Source organism: Coregonus lavaretus (genome assembly GCF_964263955.1).
Source record: "Coregonus lavaretus genome assembly, chromosome: 3".
Classification (NCBI taxonomy): Eukaryota; Metazoa; Chordata; class Actinopteri; order Salmoniformes; family Salmonidae; genus Coregonus; species Coregonus lavaretus.
In genome coordinates, this window is record NC_139990.1 from 72,381,187 (window position 1) to 72,408,520 (window position 27,334).

The window sequence follows — 27,334 nt, forward strand, 5'->3', positions numbered from 1 at the left end:
TAAAGTACAGACTGTCAGCTTTAATTTGAGGGTATTTTCATCCATATTGGGTGAACCGTTTAAAAAGTACAGCACTTTTTGTACATAGCCCCCCCCCCCCATTTTAGGGGAGCAAAAGTATTGGGACAAATTCACTTGTATGTGTATTAAAGTAGTAAAAAGTTAAGTATTTGGTCCCATATTCATAGCATGCAATGACTACATCAAGCTTGTGCCTACACATTTGTTGGATGCATTTGCTGTTTGTTTTGGTTGTGTTTCAGATGATTTTGTGCCCAATAGAAATTAATGGTAAATAATGTATTGTGTCATTTAGAATAGAATGTTTCTAAACACTTCTGCATGAATGTGGATGCTACCGTGATTGCTGAATGAATCGTAAATAATGATGAGTGAGAAAGTTACAGACACACAAATATCATACCCCCCCAAAAAATGCTAACCTCCCTTTATTGTAATGTTGAGAGGTTAGCATGTCTTGGGGGTATGATATTTGTGTGTCTAACTTTTTCACTCATCATTATTCACAATTCATTCAGGATTATCCATAATCATGGTAGCATCCACATTACCGTAGAAGTGTTTAGAAACATATTATATTCTTATTTACAATAAAAGTGACTCCAAAATGACACAATACATTATTTACCCCCCCACCCCGTTTAAAAAACATGCACTTCAACAGGCATGTTAGTCAGATTCACTATTTAATCTGGGCAGGTCAATAACTCAAGACATTCCATTGGAATGATTAGTTATAATTCTTTTAATAGCAGCTATCAGTGTCATGTTCAGTAGGTCCAAATTGAGAAAAACTTTAAACGTATAACGAAATGAGTGTTCTTTTTGGAAATGCTCGACACGGAGGTACGTACTACCTGAACTTCGTCAAAGGAACTTGGTTTTCCCTTACATGCCTCTTGAATACAGCCTAAGACAGATAAGTCACTGTACTCTACTGTTCCGGTCCTCCCTCTAGGAAAGATGGGTGGATCCATGGCTCTTGACCTCTGACATTACAGTCTCATGTACGCCACCTGTAGAGAATTCAGATAGATAGATAGAGTTAGGTCTCTAAAGTGTAACAATAAGAGATACAGTATTCATTTTCTCACCTGTATATGTACATTCAGTTTTGAGAATGACACAAATATTAATTTTCACAAAGTCTGCTGCCTCAGTTTTTATGATGGCAATTTGAATATACTCCAGAATGTCATGAAAAGTGATCAGATGAATTGCAAAGTTCCCTCTTTGCCATGAAAATGAACTTAATCCCCCAAAAAACATTTCCACTGCATTTCAGCCCTGCCACAAAAGGACCAGCTGACATCATGTCAGTGATTCTCTCGTTAACACAAGAGAGAGTGTTGACGAGGACAAGGCTGGAGATCACTCTGTCATGCTGATTGAGATAGAATAACAGACTGGAAGCTTTCGAAGGAGGGTGGTGCTTGAAATCATTGTTCTTCCTCTGTTAACCATGGTTACCTGCAAGGAAACATGTGCAGTCATCATTGCTTTGCACAAAAAGGGCTTCGCAGGCAAGGATATTGCTGCTAGTAAGATTGCACCTAAATCAACCATTTATCGGATCATCAAGAACTTCAAGGAGAGAGGTTCAATTGTTGTGAAGAAGGCTTCAGGGCGCCCAAGAAAGTCCAGCAAGCGCCAGGACCGTCTCCTAAAGTTGATTCAGCTGCGGGATCGGGGCACCACCAGTGCAGAGCTTGCTCAGGAATGGCAGCAGGCAGGTGTGAGTGTATCTGCACGCACAGTGAGATGGATGGCCTGGTGTCAAGAAGGGCAGCGAGGAAGCCACTTCTTTCCAGGAAAAACATCAGGGACAGACTGATATTCTGCAAAAGGTACAGGGATTGGACTGCTGAGGACGGGGGTAAAGTCATTTTCTCTGATGAATCCCCTTTCCGATTGTTTGGGGCATCCGGAAAAAAGCTTGTCTGGAGAAGACAAGGTGAGCGCTACCATCAGTCCTGTGTCATGCCAACAGTAAAGCATCCTGAGACCATTCATGTGTGGGGTTGCTTCTCAGCCAAGGGAGTGGGCTCACTCACAAGTTTGCCTAAGAACACAGCCATGAATAAAGAATGGTATCAACACATCCTCCGAGAGCAACTTCTCCCAACCATCCAAGAACAGTTTGGTGATGAACAATGCCTTTTCCAGCATGATGGAGCACCTTGCCATAAGGAAAAAGTGATAACTAAGTGGCTCGGGGAACAAAACATCGACATTTTGGGTCCATGGCCAGGAAACTCCCCAGACCTTAATCCCATTGAGAACTTGTGGTCAATCCTCAAGAGGCGGGTGGACAAACAAAACCCCACAAACTCCAAGCATTGATTATGCAAGAATGAGCTGCCATCAGTCAGGATGTGGCCCAGAAGTTAATTGACAGCATGCCAGGGCAGATTGCATAGGTCTTGAAAAAGCAGGGTCAACACTGCAAATATTGACTCTTTGCATAAACTTAATGTAATTGTCAATAAAAGCCTTTGAAACTTATGGAATGCTTGTAATTATACTTCAGTATTCCATAGTAACATCTGACAAAAATATCTAAAAACACTGAAGCAGCAAACTTTGTGAAGACCAATACTTGTGTCATTCTCAAAACTTTTGACCAAATATAATATTCATAACGTACAATGAAACTGACTTATGATGAGTATACTGTATAGATTGTTTTAAAACAATGGTAAAAACAGTGACATTTACGTAAATGTGCTCAGATAAAATTAAGATATTTGTCGGCTCGTGGTCCACTCTTTCATGGTCAGATGGTTGACATAGCAGTACATTTAGAACAATAAAAAAAACACAGGTCTTGCACATACATGCACACAAAACTCAAACCCATTCAGTACCAAAGCCATCTCCTTGTCCTGGTTGTTTGCCTGGAAGAGGGTCACAGCTCTGCCTGACTATCTCCTGTGAGACCGCTATATTGGGATGATGGATGAGGGCATTGGCTTCACACAAGGCTCCCTCCAGAAACTAATCTCAGCCTGCACACCGCATCAACACTCATTCACACAAATGATAACAAATAAGTCTGTGACAGCAAATGAGGGCCCAAAGGTGAATGTGCTACAAAATAGCTAAGCCCCCAAAGAAAAATCCCTTTGACTGAAGAGAGTGAACCTCAACCTCTAACGTTAATGCTTTCAAGTGTGTAGCTTTGAACCAGCTGCTGTCATTGATAGATGGTTGCAATAGCGCCTAGTGGCAGACTTAGTAGTTTACTCCTGCAAACGTATCCTTAAATTATTAGTTTTAGGTGATTTTATGTGCATTGTTTTTTATAAATGTTTTGTTTTTTGATAGCTAATCAAGTATTGAACACAGATATCTAGTTTTTCTTTTTTAATCAACAACGTTAAATTAGTTAACATATTTGACTACTTCTAGCTAATTATTTAGATTCAAATAGCATCTCAGATCCTCCTAGATCATCTCATCTCATATCTACTGCACCAAAGACTGGACCAAAAGATACAGAAATGGCAGCAACTATCACTCACTACACCCAAGGATTCCTCAGAAGTTTTGAACATATTAAAACAACCCTGTGCAGGGAGCTGAAGAACAATCTTATGCAATACGGGATCCTATGAAAACATGCATACGGCGAGGACAATGGGGTGGTAGGAGACTAATGAACAAACTTAAATCTATTGTGTGCACTCGCAATGCGAGCAGTAGATCACCGGATGTGGATGATAAGGGACACTGGCCAGTTCTGCAGGTTTCCCCTCAGGCAACTTCCAAAGTAATTCAACTGAGGCTTTTAAATGCAACAACCATAAACAACAAAGGCTTACTACTGAATGACATCGTCACTGATAAGGTCTAGACTTTGGCTGCCGCACTGAGACTTCAGTCCAATGAGTACCTATCCCTCAACCAATGCACTCCATCTGGCTACACCTACCTGGACTGTCCTCGCACATCCAGACAGGTTGGCGGATCGTCTGTAATCTGCAGGACTGACCGCACTGTGAAGTCTACTCCAGTACTAGCGGTCTCACCTTTTGAATGCATGGTTTTCAAAATCCCTGGCTCAGTATCAGTACTTGCTGTGCTGATTTATCGGCCTCCTAAGCTCAACTCTGACTTTCTTGTGGAACTATCTGTGGCTCAATACAACACTGCCTTGGCCTCCATCCTGGATGAAGTTGCTCCTTTGAAAACCCACCTGGTGTCTTTCTCCAAATCTTCTCCCTGGTACACTGAGGAGCTACGCTCTCTCAAAGCAACTGGCTGTCGTCTAGAACGACAGTCTAAGAAAACTGGGCTAACTGTACATGCGCAGATGTATGAACCACATCAGCAAGAATACAAACAGGCCATTAATGCAGCTCGGACATTCTACTTCTCCCAACTGATCAGCAACGGCAGTGGTAACTCCCGGGTGCTGTTCTCTTCCAACCTGTCAACAATTCTGCTACCTCAGCCTCCCCAGAACAGTGCAACAAATACCTGTGCTTCTTCCAAAGCAAAATTGAAAACCTCAAAACACCATCCTCTCCAGTTGATCTACCCAGTCCTATGCTCCCTGAGTCAAGGTTCTCCACAGTCACTGCAGCTGATGTAACCAAGCTGGTTAGGACAATGAGGCCCACCACTTGCTCACTTGACCCTATCCCCACCTCCCTTGTCAAGACCTGGTTACCTGCTCTGGAGCCTTTTTTCACAGAAATCATCAACAAGTCCCTCACCACTGGATGTGTCCCTCCACAGCTCAAACTGTCCACAGTCACACCAGTACTTAAAAAGCCTGGATCTGACCCTGACAACCTCCAGAACTACAGGCCTATCTCCAACCTGCCCTTCCTGAGTAAGCTCCTCCCTCGAACGTGCTGTTTCTAGCCAACTCCAAAACCACCTGGCCACTCACAACCTACTTGAGCCCTTCGAGTTGGGTTTCAGAGCTAGACAAAGCACCAAGACTGCCCTGGTAAGGGTCACCAATGACCTCCTCATGAATGCTAACTCTGGGGCTGACATCCTCATACTGCTGCACCTCAGTGCAGCGTTTCGACACGGTCAGCAACACACCATCCTGCTGTACCGCATGGAGAAGCTCCTGGGCCTGTCAGACACTGTTCTGGTTCAGGTCCTATCTCACTGCCCGCTACCAGTTTGTAGCCATTGGTCCTAGTAGGTGAGACAGTTGTGGTCCGACAGGGGGTCCCCCTCAAGGCTCGGTCCTGGGGCCACTACCGTTTTGTATCTACATGCTGCCACTGAGAAACATCTTAAGGAAACACGGACTGGGCTTTCACGTCTATGCTGACGACACTCAGCTGTATGTCTCCACAAACACTGACACTGCCAATGCCACTGCACTCCTGGTCAGCTGCCTGCAGGACATCAAAGCATGGATGCAGTTGAATTTCCTGCAGTTAAACTGCAAAATGACAGAGGTTGTCCTGATTGGCACTCACACCATCATTGACTAAATCAGCAGCCTCAATATTGATGGTGTCAAGGTCCTCCCCTCCAGTGAGGTTCACAACCTGGGTGTGATATTTGACAGTCAGCTCTCGTTTGAGGTCCACATCAAGACTGTGACCAAAGTCTAATTTTTCCATCTATGGAACATCGCCAGGTTATGACCTATGCTATCACAACCTGCAGCTGAGCGACTCATCCACGCCTTTATTTCATTTTAACGCCCCTTTTGTTGCTGTATCTGCAAAGTGCCTAAACAGGCTACAATATGTCCACAACTGTGCTGCACGTGTCCTCACCCAAACTTCCCCCCGTGAGCACATCAATCCAGTGCTGTTCAACTTCCACTGGAAGATTTTGCATCTACTACAAAATCTTGGTTCACACCTACCAAGGTCTCCACAGCTCTGGACCCAAGTACCTGTCTGACCTCATTCTATCCTCCTGCCTCACTCCTCCAGGTCCATCTTCCTTCAGCAGCCCCGCAGCAGACTAAAAACTATGGGTGACAGGGCTTTCAGTTGCGCAGCTACAGAACACACTTCCAGACACTATTAGGGCAGAGTCTCTGTCCTCCTTTAAGGCACAGCTCAAGACCATGTTGTTCAGAAAAGCTTTCCAGGACCTTGGCTAATTCTGTTCTCATGTCCTCCCGACCTGATGATACCTGTATATAGCTTTGTTTTTTTGTCTGTATCTATGTTCTGTTTTTTGGATTGTTTTTATTATTATAATTATTTTAATGGCGCCTTGAGTGTGAGAAAAAAAACGCTTTACAAATTAAATGAATTATTAGTGACATAAGGTCCTGCTACATTCCAAGAATAGTTATGATATGCTAATGTTCTACCCAGGGGTGAAACAGTTACTCATCACAACTTCGTCGTGAGCTCACAGCAGTAACAAATTATAATAATGGAAATACAATTTCAGCCTCCTTTAAAAACGTGTATTTCCTAGGGATATTCTTTTTTTTTATATTTGAGAGAAACACTTCTTCCAGTACCAGGAGATTGCATTTGCCAGTACAGTTCATTTTCTTTCTATCACTGTACCATGGCTCTTTTGTCAGAGGTAGTAGTATTCACAGCGGGGTGTTTATCTGTCAACATTAAAAGGGCTGATACGACTAGAGAAGAGAAGCTTCAGAAGCTTTGATGCTCTCGTACAGGCGTTCTGTTATTTCAACACTCATCAAGTGGCGAGGTGACAGAGGGAATATTATTTTCTCCACTTGACGAGAAAAATATCTAAGGGGGGGAAAAAAAACACACAAATGATATGTGTGAACGGGAATGGGATGGTGAAGTGAAAGCAGTTTGCCTACACTGAAACTGTGTTCTATAGGGAATAAGGTGAAAGTGTGATCTAGGCTACTGACTGAGGGAGGTTTCTGATTGAGGAGAGCCACAGCAACTGACTGAGTAATCTAAATTATGGGGACCATCCACACGGAGTCATTTAGTCTAATACAATACAGTGCGGGTTAGAGGAGAATTCTTATTCCGACAAATCCCCTTTTTCATGCATCCCTTGGCACAGAGGTAATGAGACGAGGCACGTGTATCCGAGGGAGGTAATTGATTTCAACAATGCGCCACAGTAGTGTGCAAGACATCGGCAGGGTGAGACTTGAAATATATAGATCACATTTTTCTTGCATTTTGCCCCTTACCTATTTCTGTCCATTTTTTAAATATATATATATATATATATATATATATATATATATATAATTTGTATATATACAGTTAGTGAGTGCATACATTTGTATTTTTTTTCATACTGGCCCCCCTTGTGCTGTCTGTTCCCTGATGCAGAGGAGGCACTCTGCACTGGAACTACTTTACACCCCATTACACCGCAGCACAGCTCGGAGGTGGAGCACAACAGCCCAGACAACACACCATTCCTCCTCCAATAATGAGAGGCTAGATCTGGTTAGTAGGGCTAACACAATAGACTGGCACTGGAAGGCACACTCACCATTTCACATGCCCACACACACACACACACTATTAGGGCTACATTATCAATTTGGGAGTTTTCAGCCCTCATCTGCTGTAACTCTATCTGACTATGTGATTGCATTACTCTCTGGTACTACTAGTTGACTCCACCTCTCTAGTGGAGGTATTTAAGTGACTAAATCAGACACTCTTCATCACTCCCCTCAGTCCGTCTTGTCTCTTCTCCATTTTAGTGGCATGCAGTCTAAGTACCCTGTCCTAAAACAAGTCCCTTTTCAGCAGTAGCATAATCACTCATGGTCAGGACAAGACATTGATAGCCTTGATAGCCTTTGGGAATATGGTAACGTGGGGGGAGTATGGCATCGCAACTATAGACAATTGATGGTTTCTATGTTAAAAAAAAATGTGTTTAAACTAAAAAGACTTCTGCAACATCTGGAATGAACGGAATTACTAACTCAACACCATACACAGCTATCAGACTGAAATACGACAAACTTAAGACAACTTCTTTCCTTACTTTTTCCATTTTCTCTCTCCCCTCCCTCTAAGTGGAATTGATAGCTTCTGCCAGAGTCTAAATGAATTCCTCCTCCCCTGTACAGACCCAGAAGGCAAGTAACAGAGTTTTGTGAAGGAGAGAAGGAACACAAAATATGATATTGCAGAGAGAGAGAGAGAGAGAGAGAGAGAGAGCTCTGTAAGAAGCTGTCTCCTAGAGGTTTGGTACAGTAGTAGTGGTGGGAAGTGAACACAGTAAGTAGTAAGCGTTTTAATCAAAGGACCCAGAGCCATGATAACTATATAATGAGACAGGAGCCAGAGTCCTTATTTACAGCCACAATGAATATGCAGGAGCTCAAATGTTTGTTTACGTTATTTTCCAAATGTTTTGTGGATGTTAGGCTACTTCAACTTCTCCAACCATACGTCTTGCTCTCAGGTGAGTGCTGCTGTGACGGGTAAAGAGGCAGGGATGAGATAATGGTGGTAATTACTGTGCAACTGTCTGGAAGTTTCTGGAGAGTCCCTGGTGAAGTCAGCAAAGTTAACACCTCCTAGTCTTGCCTTGGTGCAACAAAATTATCCGCTTTTGTAGTGTAGAGGAGACTGTTGTTGTGGGCACTAAAAAAGTTTGGCTACCCAGCAGTATTGTCGGTGCTCTAGCGTCTTCTGGACCTCTTTTCGAAAATGTGCGTGAAATTATTTTAAATGGTCGCGACGATAGCTACTATAGTGGGGAGAACAAGTATTTGATACACTGCCGATTTTGCAGGTTTTCCTACTTACAAAGCATGTAGAGGTCTGTAATTTTTATCATAGATACACTTCAACTGTGAGAGACGGAATCTAAAACAAATATCCAGAAAATCACATTGTATGATTTTTAAGTAATTCATTTGCATTTTATTGCATGACATAAGTATTTCACAGACCTGTTAGTTTTTCTTTAAGAATCCCTCCTGTTCTCTACTCATTACCTGTATTAACTGCACCTGTTTGAACTCGTTACCTGTATAAAAGACACCTGTCCACACACTCAATCAAACAGACTCCAACCTCTCCACAATGGCCAAGACCAGAGAGCTGTGTAAGGACATCAGGGATAAAATTGTAGACCTGCACAAGGCTGGGATGGGCTACAGGACAATAGGCAAGCAGCTTGGTGAGAAGGCAACAACTGTTGGCGCAATTATTAGAAAATGGAAGAAGTTCAAGATGACGGTCAATCACCCTCGGTCTGGGGCTCCATGCAAGATCTCACCTCATGGGGCATCAATGATCATGAGGAAGGTGAGGGATCAGCCCAGAACTACATGGCAGGACCTGGTCAATGACCTGAAGAGAGCTGGGACCACAGTCTCAAAGAAAACCATTAGTAACACACTACACCGTCATGGATTAAAATCCTGCAGCGCACGCAAGGTCCCCCTGCTCAAGCCAGCGCATGTCCAGGCCCATCTGAAGTTTGCCAATGACCATCTGGATGATCCAGAGGAGGAATGGGAGAAGGTCATGTGGTCTGATGAGACAAAAATAGAGCTTTTTGGTCTAAACTCCACTCGCCGTGTTTGGAGGAAGAAGAAGGTTGAGTACAACCCCAAGAACACCATCCCAACCGTGAAGCATGGAGGTGGAAACATCATTCTTTGGGGATACTTTTCTGCAAAGGGGACAGGACGACTGCACCGTATTGAGGGGAGGATGGATGGGGCCATGTATCGCAAGATCTTGGCCAACAACCTCCTTCCCTCAGTAAGAGCATTGAAGATGGGTCGTGGCTGGGTCTTCCAGCATGACAACGACCCGAAACACACAGCCAGGGCAACTAAGGAGTGGCTCCGTAAGAAGCATATCAAGGTCCTGGAGTGGCCTAGCCAGTCTCCAGACCTGAACCCAATAGAAAATCTTTGGAGGGAGCTGAAAGTCTGTATTGCCCAGCGACAGCCCCGAAACCTGAAGGATCTGGAGAAGGTCTGTATGGAGGAGTGGGCCAAAATCCCTACTGCAGTGTGTGCAAACCTGGTCAAGACCTACAGGAAACGTATGATCTCTGTAATTGCAAACAATGGTTTCTGTACCAAATATTAAGTTCTGCTTTTCTGATCAAATACTTATGTCATGCAATAAAATGCAAATTAATTACTTAAAAATCATACAATGTGGTTTTCTGGATTTTTTTTGGATTCCGTCTCTCACAGTTGAAGTGTACCTATGATAAGAATTACAGACCTCTACATGCTTTGTAAGTAGGAAAACCTGCAAAATCGGCAGTGTATCAAATACTTGTTCTCCCCACTGTAGGTAGAGGCTGTAAATAATGGATATCAACAATATGGAATCAAACAGTGTCATGTTCCTCCTGCCAAGGGGAGAAGCTCTGCCTACATTACCCAGAAGCCCTCTTACCTGGTAGGAGTTCATGGAATGCAGCGACGGAGGGAGACAGGAAGTACTAGCTGTCAGCACTGACAACAGCTCCTGGCATGTGGTCAGGGGCAGGTCTAGGGTGTGGACACCGATGTCCTTCTCCCAGGTGTTCACAACACTGGACACACACAGAGATATGGGAGAGTGAGAGAAAGAGACAAAGTGGGAGAAATATAAAAATTATGAGACCGAGAGAAAGACATGAAGAAAGAGAGAAAATTTACAACACTGCATCAGTCAGAGTCAAATATCTCGCCGACGTTCACATCTTCTAGGCAAGGGGATATAAATCCCAGTTTGAAGCATTACGATGTTAATCAAATAATTAATTATAATCTATCACTGGGTAATGTTGAACAGTGAGAGTTTGAAAGGGATGGAGGAATGAGAAAGTGAGGGAGAGATTGATTCCCTGTCACAGGTTGTGGAAGCGATCCAGGTTTTTTCATTACATTTGGCCATCTGTGCAGCGGCTCTGCGAGAGACACTCAGAGTTACAATGCTGACAAGGCCTTCGTATAGAAAGTAACACTCACTTAGTATACATTGAATACAACTGCTTTTACAGTACAGAAAACCTTAACACATGCAGCGCTGGTCATAAGACTTCAACATTAAACGGTCACCCAAGTCCATCTGGGGTGTAGTCTTTAGGAACCATGTCCAAACAAAAGCAAATGAGCCAAAACAGGGAGGGACTAACCTGAACTTGTCCAATAAGAAACCCTCGTATTCGTTGCAAAATGTTTTGCTCTGGTTTGTACTAATGATTACACCCCTGGTAGTGAATTAGATTAGTTCTGCAGCCGTCAACTCTACACTAATCAAGTCATCGCCCTTAGTGACAGCCACAATTAAATTAAGCAGAGGCTCACTGATTCTCCCACCAATTAGAGACACATTACTGGTGTGCATCTCCAACAAACACCACGTCACCTTCAGTGCGTTCAACCAAAACAGACGGTGTGCCGTGATTTACACGGCTGAATGAATTAAAACATTGTCAGGGATGAATCATGTTACGTATGTAACAGTATGTAGGCCTAGAGGAAACAGATGTTTCTCTAACACTTCCCCTCCTTCATATAAACTGTCAGCCAATAGCCACGTTGTTTTCTTCTGAAATGTTAGAAGAGTGATCTGGTTTAAGCTAGTGTAGGGCAGGCTCTCCAACCCTGTTCCTGGAGAGCTAACCTCCTGTAGGTTTTCGCTCCAACCCCAGTTGTAACTAACCTGATTTAACTTATCAACCAGCTAATTATCAACCTGTGAGCTAGATTAGGGTTGGAGCGAATACCTACAGGATGGTAGCTCTCCGGGAACAGGATTGGAGAGCCTTGGCGTAGGGTATTAGTGTATTCAAATCCGAGCCTGCAGGTCCAGAGTATTGCAGGCTTTCTGTTCTTACCTGATATTTAATTGCACCCACCTGGTGTCCCAGGTCTAAATCAGTCCCTGATTAGACGGGAAGAATGGAAATCTAGCTTCGAGGTCCAGATTTGAATACAACTGAGCTAGTGTCATACTTAAACAGCAGGCAATTTCCCATCCTACATGCAGTTAACAGCATTGATGTGACGCACTGAGCTACGCTGAACTGTAGTGCCGTGCGGAGACGAGTGGAGTCCTCTCCTTTCATCTACGGTTTATTCATTACAGCTCTGCTGCCAGTCTGCTGGAGGGGCAGTCACATTCTACGAAGCAAAACAAGACTTCTCTAAAGTGAAGAGGAAGAGGAAAAAGGAAATCATAACAGAAGTGAAGAATCCTCCTGCGTGGAACTCGGCATGGAGGAACATGGAGCACCCACCACATCTATCTGTGACTCATTTCTGTTCTCTAGGCTCACCCCCAGTTGCAAAACACAATTTTATAATTAAAAAAATACCAATAGTACAAACACCAAAAAATACCCATTATAATCAAATATCCTGAACAAACTGCACTGAAAGACTCCCCCCCACCCCCCCCAAAAAGAAAAAATCATACTCTAGCAGAAATGCAGAGGCTGTCAGGCTGACATTCAGCAGGAGATGGGTATGTAGGCTATAGCTTACTCCTGGTATGTGCTGCTAGTGCTGGCAGAGGGAGAACAGGAGAGATAGAGGACTTTGACGGCGCTGCCAGCCTTAGTTGGTGATTGACGCTCAGAACACTGGCGGTGGCTGGGAGAGGTGACAGCATCACCGCTGACAGTCGATGACGGAGTGGCAGAGAGAGAGGCGATGAGGGAGTCGCTGTTCAGGAGCCAGAGCTGAGGATCAGAAGAAGTCATTTAACACTTCACACCCTCTCTGTTAAAGTCACACACATTTCACCAATGCACACACCATCTCTGTCTCACATACTTCAAGCTCTCTCTCTCACACACACACACACATGCACACACCTCTTACCAATATGAAGGCTTTTCCATCTGGGGTCTGGATAGAGAAACGAAACATGCTCTGCGACGAGGACAGCTCCACCAGTCTGGCAGCTATGGTCTGTTCCAGGAACAGTGACCTGTGGAAGAGTAGGGCATGGTTAACCCTCATTATGAATTCTACCTTCCTATGTCTAAAATAATATTCTACATCTCTCATTGGCATTGTAGTCAGACCAAAAGGTAATATCTGGCATCTGCATAATGAAAAACTATGCATTTACATTGATTTGCACTTTGAGAAGCTGAGTATCTGAATGATATGATGATGAGTATCAAAAGATGTTCTAGCAATATGCACCAGTCCGAGAAGCAGCAGCATAGTTACCTGTCTAGAGAGGTATCAAACTGGCTGTCTCCAACACTGGGTCTCACTGTTACCTCTGTGATGTAGAGTTTCAGGGTCCCTGCAACATTTAGAGAAACTATTTTTCAAAATTATTTTAAATGTAACCTTTATTTAACTAGGCAAGTCAGTTAAGAACAAATTCTTATTTACAATGACGGCCTACCAAAAGGCAAAAGGCCTCCTGCGGGGACGGGGGCTGGGATTAAACATAAAAATATAGGACAAAACACACATCACGACAAGAGAGACACCACAACACTACATGAGAGACCTAAGACAACAACATAGCATGGCAGCAACACATGACAACACAGCATGGTAGCAACACCACATGACAACAACACGGTAGCAACACAACATGGCAGCAACACAACATGGTAGCAGCACAAAACATGGTACAAACATTATTGGGCACAGACAACAGCACAAAGGCAAGAAGGTAGAGACAACAATACATCTAGCGAAGCAGCCACAAGTGTCAGTAAGTGTGTCCATGATTGAGTCTTTGAATGAAGAGATGGAGATAAAACTGTCCAGTTTGAGTGTTTTTTGCAGCTCGTTCCAGTCGCTAGCTGCAGTGAACTGAAAAGAGGATCGACCCAGGGATGTGTGTGGTTTGGGGACCTTTAATAGAATGGGACTGGCAGAATGGGTGTTGTATGTGGAGGATGAGGGCTGCAGTAGGGATCTCAGATAGGAGGGAGTGAGGCCTAAGATACTATTGAGCAAACCCTCATGCAGATACAACCTGGGCATCTTTTCTAGTGCAATGCAACTTTATTTTGGTTCAAGCCCCAGGGTAGATAATAAAAGTAGGAATTGAACAGGCAAACAAAGGGCTGCTGGTCTTGTGCCATTCACTGCCTTTGAGCCCTTGAGCAAGGAATTTAAGCCCTAAAATTGCTCCGGCAGTGCAGCTCTGAGGCCGACGCTGTGCTGCTCCCAACCAGTGTGTGTGTGCGTGTGTGTGTATGACGTTGGGTATTATGACAGCAAATCAATAAAATCCTGTTGAAAGAAATTGACAATATACAGTATCTATTCTATAATTACTGTTGTGTACCTGGTGCCACAGCCTCTCCCAGGCCGGCTGTACAGCTCTTACAGGAGACAAGTGTACGCCTGCGGTTGGGTTTCTACAAAAAGAACAGAAAAAGAAAAAAGAAAGCTAAAGACAAGAACCCACAGTTCTAATTTAAGTTCCTCCAAAACGGAAATCGATAACCACAATCAAACAGCCTAAAAAGAGGAGAGAGCAATGGGCAGGCAGAATTCCTCTCCTCGTCTCTCTTTCCACTTCCCATCCACTCAACCACAGCCACACTAAAAGGCCCAGGCTGAGCCACAGAGAGTGACTAATAGATGGAGAGGAAAATCAATCCCACTCCAGATAGTGATGGAGAGAGAGATAGTGATGGGGAGAGAGAGAGAGAGAGAGAGAGAGAGAGAGAGAGAGAGAGAGAGAGAGAGAGAGAGAGAGACCGATAGAGAGAGAAAAAAAGCTTGGCTTCAAACACCAGGCCTGGCTGTAGGCTCGGGTTAAAGTGGCTCACGATATGTGTTGATGTGCTGCCTGTCTGCCCGCCTCCTCAAGTTTCCTCTCTAAAAAGGGAGTGCTGCGAGCTGCTGCTGGTAGTGAAGTAGAGTGTGTCCATCTCATCCTGCCAGTCTCAGGCCCAGTGGGATGGGGGTGTACAGATAGTCTCCCACTAACACTTAGCCTGAAGCACATTCACTGCTGATGTAACTACAGTACACTTTCCAAACATGAGGGAAACTTTCGAAAATGACCAATGCTTTAACTTTACTTTTCGGTAGATATACAGTACATTGGGGAGGGAGTGAGAGTGACGTGAAATGCCAAAATCCTATATTATGTATCTAACGAAGCAAGGCTAAAACGGCATTGAACTTCTGTCTCAGAGGTTCCTTCATTTCTTGCCTCCTCTCACCCCTGTGTCCTGATTTTGACCGTCAGCCATTTTGTTGGTGATGGGGCTGGGGCTGAGCTCCTGGGTGAGAGTCTCCTCACAGCCTCTGTCCCGGGGCACAAGGAGGTGAGTGTCGCCCAGTAAACAGTCCTCCGCTCTGGGCAGCAGCTTCAGGTTGGCAAAGGGGTCCGGATGGCAGCACCAGTCATCCACCAGGGAGCTCCAGTTGCCGTTGGGGAGAGGGAGCACTCGCTTGAACACCCTGAGAAAAATAAATGACATAACATTGTTATACAATGGAGACTATTTGTACTGTGATGAAATGAATCGATTAGTTCAATCAAAACCCTATTTGCATGAATCAATCAAAAACATATTTGCATTAACAGGGAAAGCTATGCAATATTCCAGTTCTACCCATTTTCCACGACATAACGTCACAAACATATGTATTCACTAAGTTATGGCAGGTGTGTGTGGGTGTGCATGTATCCCCCTATCCAATGTCTCCGTGACATTGGGAGACGAGATGAGACAGAGCACAGCATTGTCCTCTAGCTCAAAACAGCCATCCATCTCCCTCACTGAACCCATCTTCTCCACTACTTTGAGCGGCACCACTTCCTGTGTCTGAACGGAGGGCGTAAATGAACCAACAAACCAACTTCCTCCCTGTGGTCGTCTCACCTCTCCTCTAACACCCTGGTCCCACAGGACTGGCAGTGGAAGCAATAACTCTCGTGGACCTGCAGCCTCTCCATCACACTCCCCAGTGCTCCTGTTAGGAGAGAGCAGCCACAGAACACATAAACAACTCGAAACTTATCGGCGGAAAAGAGCTTCACCTAGACACGGCGCAAAAGTCGATAAACACTGGGGTGGTGGCGGACTGGGGGGGGTGAAAGCAGCTTGGAAGAAAGCTGCCAATCAATCTGTTTTTGATTGGATTTGTCAATTAAAACTCCACCAGCTGTCCTTGTGTTGTGTCGGCTGGGCCGTCTTCCTCTCAGCTGGAGAGAGGCCGTTGGGTGGGGCGCTAAATGACTCCCTCACACCAGAAAACACACAGAGTGAACGCAGACAGAGAGATGAAGGCTTGGGGACTTAGGGGTCTGGGCCCATATCCACAAAGCATTTCAGAGAAGGAGTGCTCAAAAAAAGATGAATTGCCCGCTTTCTTCCAAGCTGCTTTCACCACTGGCAGTCCGCCACCACCCCAGTATTTAGCAACTTCCGCAGCCTCTGGGAGAGAGACATGGGAGCAATCTCCTCTGGTTCCCTGGTTAGTGCTGCAATGACTCTACAGTTAATATAAGCAAGATCTGATGAGTGAGACAAAGTAAACCTGGGGTGTATTCATTTGACACCTAACGGAAGAAAACAGACTGACTACCTGAACCAATAAGAAATGCTCGTTTTTGTTTTCCGTTGCAAAACGTGTTTGCTACAGTGTGCCTTAATAAATGCGACCCATGTATTGCATCCCTGAACAGTAGCAGCAAAACATGCACTCAGTTCTTTCTCATAGAAGATGGTTGAGTATTACTCCACGAAAATCAGGTTACAGCTGATTCAGGTCAAAGATTCACATTGTCTGTATATCTATTGGTGTGTGTATTTTAGACATGACGGGCCAATCTATGAAGGACTGAGTCATGAGCTCAGTCCTTCATAGATCAGTACTGTGTGGGCTGATCAGGCTACAGAGAGCCCACAGGAGGACTCCTCCACTGTCTCAGATTCAGGGAAGGCTTCACAGCCACAGACTGACTCAAGCCAGATGAGAATATATTATATAAATCAGCCATAAATAACAAATTATCTGCTGATACTGTTCTGTCTTACCTGAAGTGGAGATGGTGATTAGGCTATGATATGTGAGAAACATACATTTACATGGGAGTAATTCTCTGTCTCTGTGTGTGTGGTGTGTGTGTGTGTACGTGCACGCATTTCATTTTGAGTGCGTCAATACAGCTATTCTCACCATTACCTGTGTCGTCTGTGTGCTGGTCCACTTTGAGGCGCATTCTGAAGTGCATCTCGTCTCCTGCTCCAGGTGCGTCCCTGCAGGAGCCCTCCACGAGGCTGACCCCTGCTGGCAACTCCACGATTAGCAGGCCCCGAGGAGTGCGGATGTGGAGGGATGAATCTCCTCCTGTAACACTCACCTCTGCATAGCTCTTAGCCACATCTCTCCTGAGGGAGGGAGGGACAGACAGACAGGCAGACATGCTGTTAAGCAATGTGTCATATTTTGCTAAGCACAGGTAAACCTGGTAACAAAACATATACAATTGGATTAATGATTCAGCATAATGGCAGGTCTCTGCACAATGGCTGACAGACAAATGAGACTGCGTTCCTTGACAAGTGGATGATAAACAAGTGAATGGTAGACCAGTGTGTGTGTGTGTGACAGTATTAAAGTCATTTATCATAACCTTCCAACCTGTCCTTATCCCCCTCTACCTCCTGCCTGTTGCTGTCTCAGCTTAAAGCAGAAGTCTAATGAGTTAGAGGAATATGTGCAGAGAGAGAGGATGCACTCACTGCTCTGAAGGAAGAAGGGCAAAGGAAAACAGCTGTAGGCCAACTGAAGAGAGAGAGGGAGAGAGAAATAAAGATATATATAGTGTCAGTGGCGGCTCCTGAAAAAATTCTCAGGGGGGGCAATTTTTCTGATGATTTAGGTGACCTACACACATTTTAAAAAAGATATGTCCAGCAACAACATGAAGACAGGGGCAGCATATACATTTACATTTACATTTTAGTCATTTAGCAGACGCTCTTATCCAGAGCGACTTACAGGAGCAATTAGGGTTAAGTGCCTTGCTTAAGGGCACATCGACAGATTTTTCACCTAGTTGGCTCGGGGATTAGAACCAGCGACCTTTCGGTTACTGGCACAACGCTCTTACCCACTAAGCTACCTGCCGCCCCATCATATAAGTCAATACCAGAAGCATTTATTGACTGATCTCAAAAGTGTTGGCTTACCAGGGTTGGTGGAGCCCTCAGTTTCATCTTTGCCTCGCAAAGCTAACTCAAACACTCTGCAAAACTTCACACACTGGATTAGCCGGCTGAGGATGTGGCGGTTCTTGCTAATGTCGTAGTAAATATATTTGTTATAGTGAATATGGAATATGATATGTTGAGTAAAATGTTGTGCTAAGATCTATTTAGGTCAGGAGCTGGTTATAAGTTCTGTTCCTATCCAATAACAATGGACAAAAGGGTCCTATCTTGTCAGCCTTGTCAGTTTCAGTTCTCCAGTAAACTTGTGATTATCAACACTAACCTCATCGTTGTGGCGGCGGACAGCTAGCCTGTATCCCTCATCCAGTTGAGTGGGAATGTTCACTCTCCCCAAAGCAGACAATCTCAAACAGGTATCCATGTGGGTCTTTGACAGCTCATGTTTCTTAATCTTTCCTGAAAGATGGTGCATGTCCGTTACACACCAGTCGCTGTCCAAGCGGTGCTGTCTGCCGTGCCGCCTTCAGGGTGAAAGAGTAAGCAGGGGGTAGCAGAAGACTGCATTAGCTACATCGCAGCCTGCTAGCCAGGTTTTTCGTTCGTACCAATTTTTGGAAAATCCTCGGGTGTAGGACTTCCCCCCTTTAGTAGAAACCTGTTGAATTATTAAATTTGGTCTGGGAGGTCCTAATTGTTTCGTTGCCAATTTATCTTCATTTGTTCGCCGACAAAAAGGAACTTCTTTCAAAGACACAATCGAGTTGCACTGAAGCCTAGCCATTTTGATAGAAGTAGTGAATTGATTGACGCTGCTACCCGCTCTTTTCTTAGTTACGTTCATGGTTATATGTTACGTATGACGAAAGCGCGTAAGTGCAAGCCCTCAGAAACCCATAGAGATTGTATTGAAAGCTCTGATATTTGAAAAAAATAGATTTTACATGGGAGTCTATGACAGACTTCTGGGCGATTTTCAACCTGACTGAAATCGCCCCAAAAGGGGGGGGGGGGGGGGGGGCATTTGAAGCACGACTTTAGCCTGATTGGACATTTAGTGGCACTGTGGCAGATCAGACGTCTAGATTACAACACTGATAACTACTGTTGCCGTGATATAATTGATTAGAAAAAAAATCCCTTCCTTTTCCCGTTTGGCAGTGCGTCGCCCATATCGCCCTATTGAACACACCGCCCCTGTATAGTGTGTGTGTGTGTGTGTGTGTGTGTGTGTGTGTGTGTGTGTGTGTGTGTGTGTGTGAGAAAGAGAAAGGAAGGAAGAAAAAAATAGTGGTGGGTACAGGAAAGTGCATGTACAATGTTTGGCTAATACAGAAAAAAATATATATTGCAGCGACACCCCTGATGCACTCATGCACGGATGATATGTTGCCCTCTGCTCAATCTCTGGGTTCGTTGCAATTATTTTCACTAGCCATGCAATGCGTCTCCGTCCATGCTTGACACAAGTGCTGTCCCCCAGAAAGAAAAACATATTTCCAAGCGAAGACAGCTTTAAAATCACGACTTGGTCGGCTGCATTGAATTTTCTCACTTCCAACCGAGTGGAGGAAGCAACAACAAACTGGAAGGAACTATTGCCAGGAACCATCTTCAGATTCTCTCTAAATTATTCTGTCTACAATGAGATATTTTGACACAAGCCTACTTCATATAAAAATAAATAAAATAAAATAAATATAGGCTACTACTGCCACACCAGACAATACACAAGCGATTGGTAAAACAAGGGTCTCTAACCAGTAAACCTGCTATTTTTTACAAGATATTATCCAACTATAGAACAATTAGGCTATGCAGCAAAGCACAGACTAGGCTATATGCCTAACCTACAGAATCCCCCACCAATAATGTTTACAGGTAACAAATGTAGGGGCTCCCAAAGGATCCAACACCTGGACACAATTCCATTTATGGTGCATTTTCAATCAGGATTTACCCCAGTGTTTTACCCAAAAGGCTCAGACTTTTCTGTTTCCATCTACACGGGCCAGCACCCGTGTCTCACTGGGCCGTGGCTCCGGCAGACCTGCTCTCATTTGGACAAAAGCCAGGCCACTGGTACTTTTCAGATGTCATTTACATAACAATGGCAAATTGTGAACTTTAACACCTTCTCACAAAGCAACTGTTTTGATTACCTATGCAGAGGTTGTTGATTCTGCTCTTAACAAGTCATCACTGTCAGCCGCAACAATGGAAACACAATTTCCCTAGTATAGCATAAGGGTGTATACACTAGTGTAACACTGGTGTTACAGTCGAAAAGCAGCATTAAGTGAGAAGAGTATACACTTATTCTCAGAGATGGAAAGATTCATTAGGGGCCGATTCAGATTTGACATAAGTAGCCTTAACATGGACTTAGGTCCATAAAACATGGTTTTAAGTCAACATGTTTTGTTTTAAGTCCATCTTAAGTAAACTTATCTCAAGTCTGAATAGGGTTCTAATGCTGCTTTTGTTACAGTCGAAAAGCAGCATTAGAGCCCTATTAAAACAAAACATTTTGACTTAAGTCCATATTAAGTCTGACTAGCTGCCACAGCTGGAATGGCCCATTTCATTTGATAATATCGAAAAAAGCCCAATGAGAAACTGTTCATTTCCTACTCCACAATCCCACCTGGTGTCAAAATATAGCATTACATCCATGAGAACATGTTGGCCAAATAGATCTGCTGTAGGGCAGGGCCTTCACCAGTTTCATAACATTCGGGGCTCAGTTCTGAAGAGCGGGGGTTGTAGGTCAGTGAAAAAAGGGGCCTTTTCTAATATAATTTCCTGCAATTCTACGTCATTTTATATGACTGGAGACATTACAATAATATTTTTTATACCACACAAATGATCAAAATGACAACTACTCTGACATTGAAATAGGCCTACTGAGATCAATAAAACGACCCACCCATGTCTTAAATGCAACCAATAGCATAGGCCAATGAAAAGAGAGGATACACAGATTTTAGGCCTACAATATGAGGAAATTATAGTCCACCAACTTTCCGGTGGCACTCACCTATACAAACAGATTTTTCCCGCAATTGTATTTTGAAATATTGCGAAATACCTATAAACTGCTGTTCATTGACAGCCACAACTCAACAATCAGCGGTTTGATATTTGCCGCGCGGGCTGCCCAATTGTGGGATTCCCGACTGGAGCCTAGGCGCTCATAATGTGACAAAACACAATCTACAACATAAAAAAAAAAAGACGATATTGATCATGTGTGGATATATTATGCTCCTCTGGTCTGGTCTGGTCTGACAGGGAGAGGGACCGCGACCGGAGGCGTAGCCACAGGGACAAGGACCGCGATAGGGACCGGGAGAGGCACAGGGGGGACAGGGAGAAAGACTATGTATCCAACGAGAACGGCTACAAGATGGAGACCCAGGCAGACGAGTACTAAGAGGGGCTTTCCCGTCTTTACTAATTTCCTGTTTTTTTTTATACAACACAAACCCACACACCCCACCCCAAACCCCTTCCCTGTTTGTGTGAATGATACTGTAATGAGCTGCTACCCTGTTAGAAACCACAACGGGGCAGTGTAGGCATAAGAAACAAACTGTCAGTTTTATGGGTTAAGTAGGGTTTAGTCCCCTGTAGCTCAGTTGGTAGAGCATGGCGCTTGCAACGCCAGGCTTGTGGGTTCGTTTCCCACGGGGGCCAGTAGGAAAATGTATGCACTCACTAACTGTAAGTCGCTCTGGATAAGAGCGTCTGCTAAATGACTAAAATGTAAAAATGTATTTTGAATGATCTCATTTATTTCTGGAGAGACAGGAGTAATTATATAATTTGCACATTTCAATTTATCTGCAGCACCGCTATGTTTTCTTCCATGCACTGTGCTCTCCCCAAGGCCAAATAATCAACACTTCTTATTATTAACCAAATAGATTGTGGTCAATAACCCTGTATGAGGTTATTGTGTAGGTAGGCCTACTGTTACAATAATATATCAGCAAGTAGCCTAGCCTATAATTAAAAGTCAATGAAGCCAATAGTGGTTCCAGTTATATTGTTATTGAAACGATGTAGGCCTTATGACCTTTTTAACCAATAAGAAAATATGTCAAATGACTTGACTAGCCTATAGGAAAAGTGCACAAATTTGTATTTGCATCAGTAGGCTATGTGACTGAAATGCATCAGAAAAGTACTGGAAAGTTCAGGAAAACATCAGGAAACCTCATCAGATAGGCTATAGGCCTAATGTGTGTGTGTGTAGAGAAGATCTGAATTGTTTTCAATTGCTAGACTAAAGATCATGAGCACTCACCTCAATTTAGCTAATATTTCCCAACCTAATTGTAACCAAACATCCAAACAGAGATTCACTGAAAACAAACATCTGACATCGATTGATTTATCAAGATGAGTTCCCATGCGTGTCTCAAAACAGCGCAATGACGCTGTCTCAATCAAAACGGTGCTGGTATTATCAGTTGACCACACATGGCAATTGCTTTACATTTAACCAGTGGTGTAGTGCGATTTTTTTTTAGGTTGCCTACCAGAGCACAATTTATTATTATGATTATTACGTCATCATTTCTGAATGAAAGTTGGTACCGACATGAAGCCTATTGTATAAAATCATTTTAGAATATACATACAATGCATCATCCAAATTGCACGATTGCCTAGCCTACACATACTGTAAGTGGCTCAAGGAAAATGTTATATTTTTTTAAAATCCTAAAACACCAAATTAGGCCTACCTTATTATAAATTAGGCCATCATCACTGTCAATTGTGAATTATAATTCTTCACGTTTTACATGGCTCCCGTGTGGCGCAGCGGTCTACGGAACTGCATCTCAGTGCTAGAAGCGTCACTACAGACCCAGGTTCGTTTCCAGGCTGTTTCACAACCGGCCATGATTGGGAGTCCCATAGCGCCGCGCACAACTGGCCCAGCGTCGTCTGGGTTAGGCCGTCATTGAAAATAAGGATTTGTTCTTAACTGACTTGCCTAGGTAAATAAAGGTTAAAAAAAATAAAAACATGTGAGGCGTTCATGCATGCCAACCATTTGATGGGAATATGCATTTCGATTCATGAGAGGCACCGCGTGGCTGCTGCCTCTCTAACCTGGTGGTCCCTGCACGCACCACCCACCTGGAGTTCCAGGTCTCAGGCAGCCTCTGGAACTGCCGTTCTGCTGCCAACAAGGCAGAGTTCATCCCAGCCTATGCTACCCTCCAGTCCCTCGACTTCTTGGCGCTGACGGAAACATGGATTACCACTGAAAACACTGCTACTCCTACTGCTCTCTCCTCGTCTGACCATGTGTTCTCGCATACCCCGAGAGCATCTGGTCAGAGGGGTGGTGGCACAGGAATCCTCATCTCTCCCAAGTGGACATTCTCAATTTTTCCACTAACCCATCTGTCTATCTCCTCATTTGAATTCCATGCTGTCACAGTCACTAGCCCATTTAAGCTTAATATCCTTGTCATCTATCGCCCTCCAGGTTCCCTTGGAGAGTTCATCAATGAGCTTGACAAGTTCCTTTCCTGAGGATGGCTCACCCCTCACAGTTCTGGGGGATTTCAACCTCCCTACGTCTACATTTGACTCATTTCTCTCTGCCTCCTTCTTTCCACTCCTCTCCTCTTTTGACCTCACCCTCTCACCGTCCCCCCCTACTCACAAGGCAGGCAATACGCTTGACCTCATCTTTACTAGATGCTGTTCTTCTACTAATCTCACTGCAACTCCCCTCCATGTCTCCGACCACTACTTTGTATCCTTTTCTCTCTCGCTCTCCTCCAACACTACTCACTCTGCCCCTACACAGATGGTAATGCGCCGCCGCAACCTTCGCTCTCTCTCTCCCGCTACTCTCTCCTCTTCCATCCTATCATCTCTTCCCTCTGCTCAATCCTTCTCCCTCCAATCTCCTGATTCTGCCTCCTCAACCCTCCCCTCCTCCCTTTCTGCATCCTTTGACTCTCTATGTCCCCTATCCTCCCGGCCGGCTCGGTCCTCCCCTCCAGCTCCGTGGCTTGATGACTCATTGCGAGCTCACAGAACAGAGCTCCGGGCAGCTGAGCGGAAATGGAAGAAAACTAGACTCCCTGCGGACCTGGCATCTTTTCACTCCCTCCTCTCTACATTTTCTTCATCTGTTTCTGCTGCTAAGGCCACTTTCTACCACTCTAAATTCCAAGCATCTGCCTCTAACCCTAGGAAGCTCTTTGCCACATTCTCCTCCCTGCTGAATCCTCCCCCCCCCCCTCCTCCTCCCTCCTCCCTCTCTGTGGATGACTTCGTCAACCACTTTGAAAAGAAGGTTGACGACATCCGATCCTCGTTTGTCAAGTCAAATGACACTGCTGGTCCTGCTCACACTGCCCTACCCTATGCTTTGACTTCTTTCTCCCCTCTCTCTCCAGATAAAATCTTGCGACTTGTGACTGCAGGCCGCCCAACAACCTGCCCGCTTGACCCTATCCCCTCCTCTCTTCTCCAGACCATCTCCGGTGACCTTCTCCCCTACCTCACCTCGCTGATCAACTCATCCTTGACCGCTGGCTATGTCCCTTCCGTCTTCAAGAGAGCGAGAGTTGCACCCCTTCTCAAAAAACCAACACTCGATCCCTCTGATGTCAACAACTACAGACCAGTATCCCTTCTTTCTTTTCTTTCCAAAACTATTGAGCGTGCCGTCTTTAGCCAACTCTCTTGCTATCTCTCTCAGAATGACCTTCTTGATCCAAGACTGGTCATTCAACTGAGACTGCTCTTCTCTGTGTCACGGAGGCTCTCCGCACTGCTAAAGCTAACTCTCTCTCCTCTGCTCTTGTCCTTCTAGACCTGTCTGCTGCCTTTGATACTGTGAACCATCAGATCCTCCTCTCCACCCTCTCCGAGCTGGGCATCTCCGGCGCGGCTCACTCTTGGATTGCGTCCTACCTGACCGGTCGCTCCTACCAAGTGGCGTGGCGAGAAGCTGTCTCCGCACCACGTGCTCTCACCACTGGTGTCCCCCAGGGCTCAGTTCTAGGCCCTCTCCTATTCTCGCTATACACCAAGTCACTTGGCTCTGTCAAATCCTCACATGGCCTCTCCTATCATTGCTACGCTGACGATACACAACTAATCTTCTCCTTTCCCCCTTCTGATAACCAGGTGGCGAATCGCATCTCTGCATGTCTGGCAGACATATCAGTATGGATGACGGATCACCACCTCAAGCTGAACCTTGGCAAGACGGAGCTGCTCTTCCTCCCGGGGAAGGACTGCCCGTTCCATGATCTCGCCATCACGGTTGACAACTCCGTTGTGTCCTCCTCCCAGAGTGCGAAGAGCCTTGGCGTGACCCTGGACAACACCCTGTCGTTCTCCGCTAACATCAAGGCGGTGACCGATCCTGTAGGTTCATGCTCTACAACATTAGGAGAGTACGACCCTGCCTTACACAGGAAGCGGCACAGGTCCTAATCCAGGCACTTGTCATCTCCCGTCTGGATTACTGCAACTCGCTGTTGGCTGGGCTCCCTGCCTGTGCCATTAAACCCCTACAACTCATCCAGAATGCCGCAGCCCGTCTGGTGTTCAACCTTCCCAAGTTCTCTCACGTCACCCCGCTCCTCCGCACACTCCACTGGCTTCCAGTTGAAGCTCGCATCTGTTACAAGACCATGGTGCTTGCCTATGGAGCTGTGAGGGGAACGGCACCTCCGTACCTTCAGGCTCTGATCAGTCCCTACACCCAAACGAGGGCATTGCGTTCATCCACCTCTGGCCTGCTGGCTCCCCTTCCTCTGCGGAAGCATAGTTCCCGCTCAGCCCAGTCAAAACTGTTCGCTGCTCTGGCACCCCAATGGTGGAACAAGCTCCCTCACGACGCCAGGACAGCGGAGTCACTCACCACCTTCCGGAGACATTTGAAACCCCACCTCTTTAAGGCATACCTGGGATAGGATAAAGTATCCTTCTACCCCCACATTGTAAAGTGGTTATCCCACTGGCTATAAGGTGAATGCACCAATTTGTAAGTCGCTCTGGATAAGAGCGTCTGCTAAATGACGTAAATGTAAAATGTAAATGAATGATGTAAGGGTGGCTAACCGGCCTAAGTACTGTGTAAAAACACAGTATGAAAAAAATTAATGAAAATGTATGCACTCACTAACTGTAAGTCGCTCTGGATAAGAGCGTCTGCTAAATGACGAAAATGTAATGTTAATCGAATTTTCTAGCAGATGTCGTTAAACACAGCATTAGAACAAAAATGCAACAACTTAAGCACAATCATCCTAAATTACATTAAAAAATACGTGGTGTTTTTGGTATAACAGTAGCTTGACATTATCTACGCTATTATATTCGGTTTGTTATGTAGAATACAAATGAATAATTAAGTGATCTTGCGAGACATATCACCATTCTGAGAAGTGGCGGAGCGTTGCTACGCTGCGCACCAGCAGCACTAAACCCCTGATTATAACGGTTGGATGACTTCGGGAGTTACACGTAACCACAGCTCTATGAACTAAGCGGCGCATTCAGTTGACTAACAGTACAATTGTTTTACACCATTGCAGCAGCGCAAAAGATTCGGAGTTGACCCAAAATCAAACCCGAAAGCCAGGCCTTGGTGAAGTCCCTGATGTATGGCCCGGAGTTGATGTTCTAAATGTAGGCTAAATGTCACATAAGTGGGTGGTCCTTGAGATGTTAAATACCTTTCTATACGTCTGTTATGCGCAGAATTTGTACAGGGCAGGAACGCACCCTCTGTCCTGTCCTGCTAGCACAACTAGCTGACATTAGCCAAGACTACATACCGAGCTAGCGGTTGCTAACTATTTCGCAAATAATTACCTGAGAACAAGAAGACCACTTTGCAACCGCTTCCTTAGTTCGAGAAACACCTCCGCTCCTTTGGCATTCTCTCCCATGGTGTCTGTATTTTTCTTCTATTTACTTCTGGTGCTAGCAATGGCTAGCTGGCTAACCTTATTTAACAACAAAGACACGTGCAGTTTACTTTTTGCTCTAACAGCGATAACTGAGTTCAACGCGAAATGGCTTCGTACATCTGATTGTCAGTATGGTGAATTAAAGTAAATGTAGCAGTAAAAATCATCAGCGTATAAATCAATTTAAACAGTGAAGACTTCTGTGGCATATATTTCACTAGCTATCAACACGAGCCGGAACTTTTCTACGGCTAGGATGGATTGCAGTCGGACAAATGAAGTAGACGTGCAGCAAA

General features: G+C 44.8%; 1 protein-coding gene across 1 annotated transcript; it reads right to left on the reverse strand.

Annotated features, from left to right (window-relative positions):
- On the reverse strand, window positions 1–27,290 carry LOC311109075 (E3 ubiquitin-protein ligase E3D-like). The gene is made up of 10 exons (XM_084151876.1): window positions 26,941–27,290; window positions 17,081–17,286; window positions 15,775–15,865; window positions 15,109–15,349; window positions 14,220–14,292; window positions 13,136–13,214; window positions 12,779–12,887; window positions 12,440–12,636; window positions 10,362–10,500; window positions 1–1,037 (listed from the first exon to the last, which is right to left on the reverse strand). Exons 1-10 carry the CDS (start codon window positions 27,015–27,017, stop codon window positions 1,017–1,019), a joined length of 1,233 nt encoding a protein of 410 aa, XP_084008002.1. The 5' UTR covers window positions 27,018–27,290; the 3' UTR covers window positions 1–1,016.
- Between the last annotated feature and the right edge of the window lie 44 nt (window positions 27,291–27,334).

Excerpts from the sequence above, each read along its gene's own strand:
- LOC311109075 (XM_084151876.1), bottom strand. The coding sequence starts at position 27,017 with ATGGGAGAGAATGCCAAAGGAGCGGAGGTGTTTCTCGAACTAAGGAAG. Across the intron at positions 15,866-17,080 it reads CCAGCACACAGACGACACAG|GAGCACTGGGGAGTGTGATG; the intron begins GTAATGGTGAGA and ends CTCTCCTAACAG. Across the intron at positions 13,215-14,219 it reads GGGAGAGGCTGTGGCACCAG|GGACCCTGAAACTCTACATC; the intron begins GTACACAACAGT and ends TAAATGTTGCAG.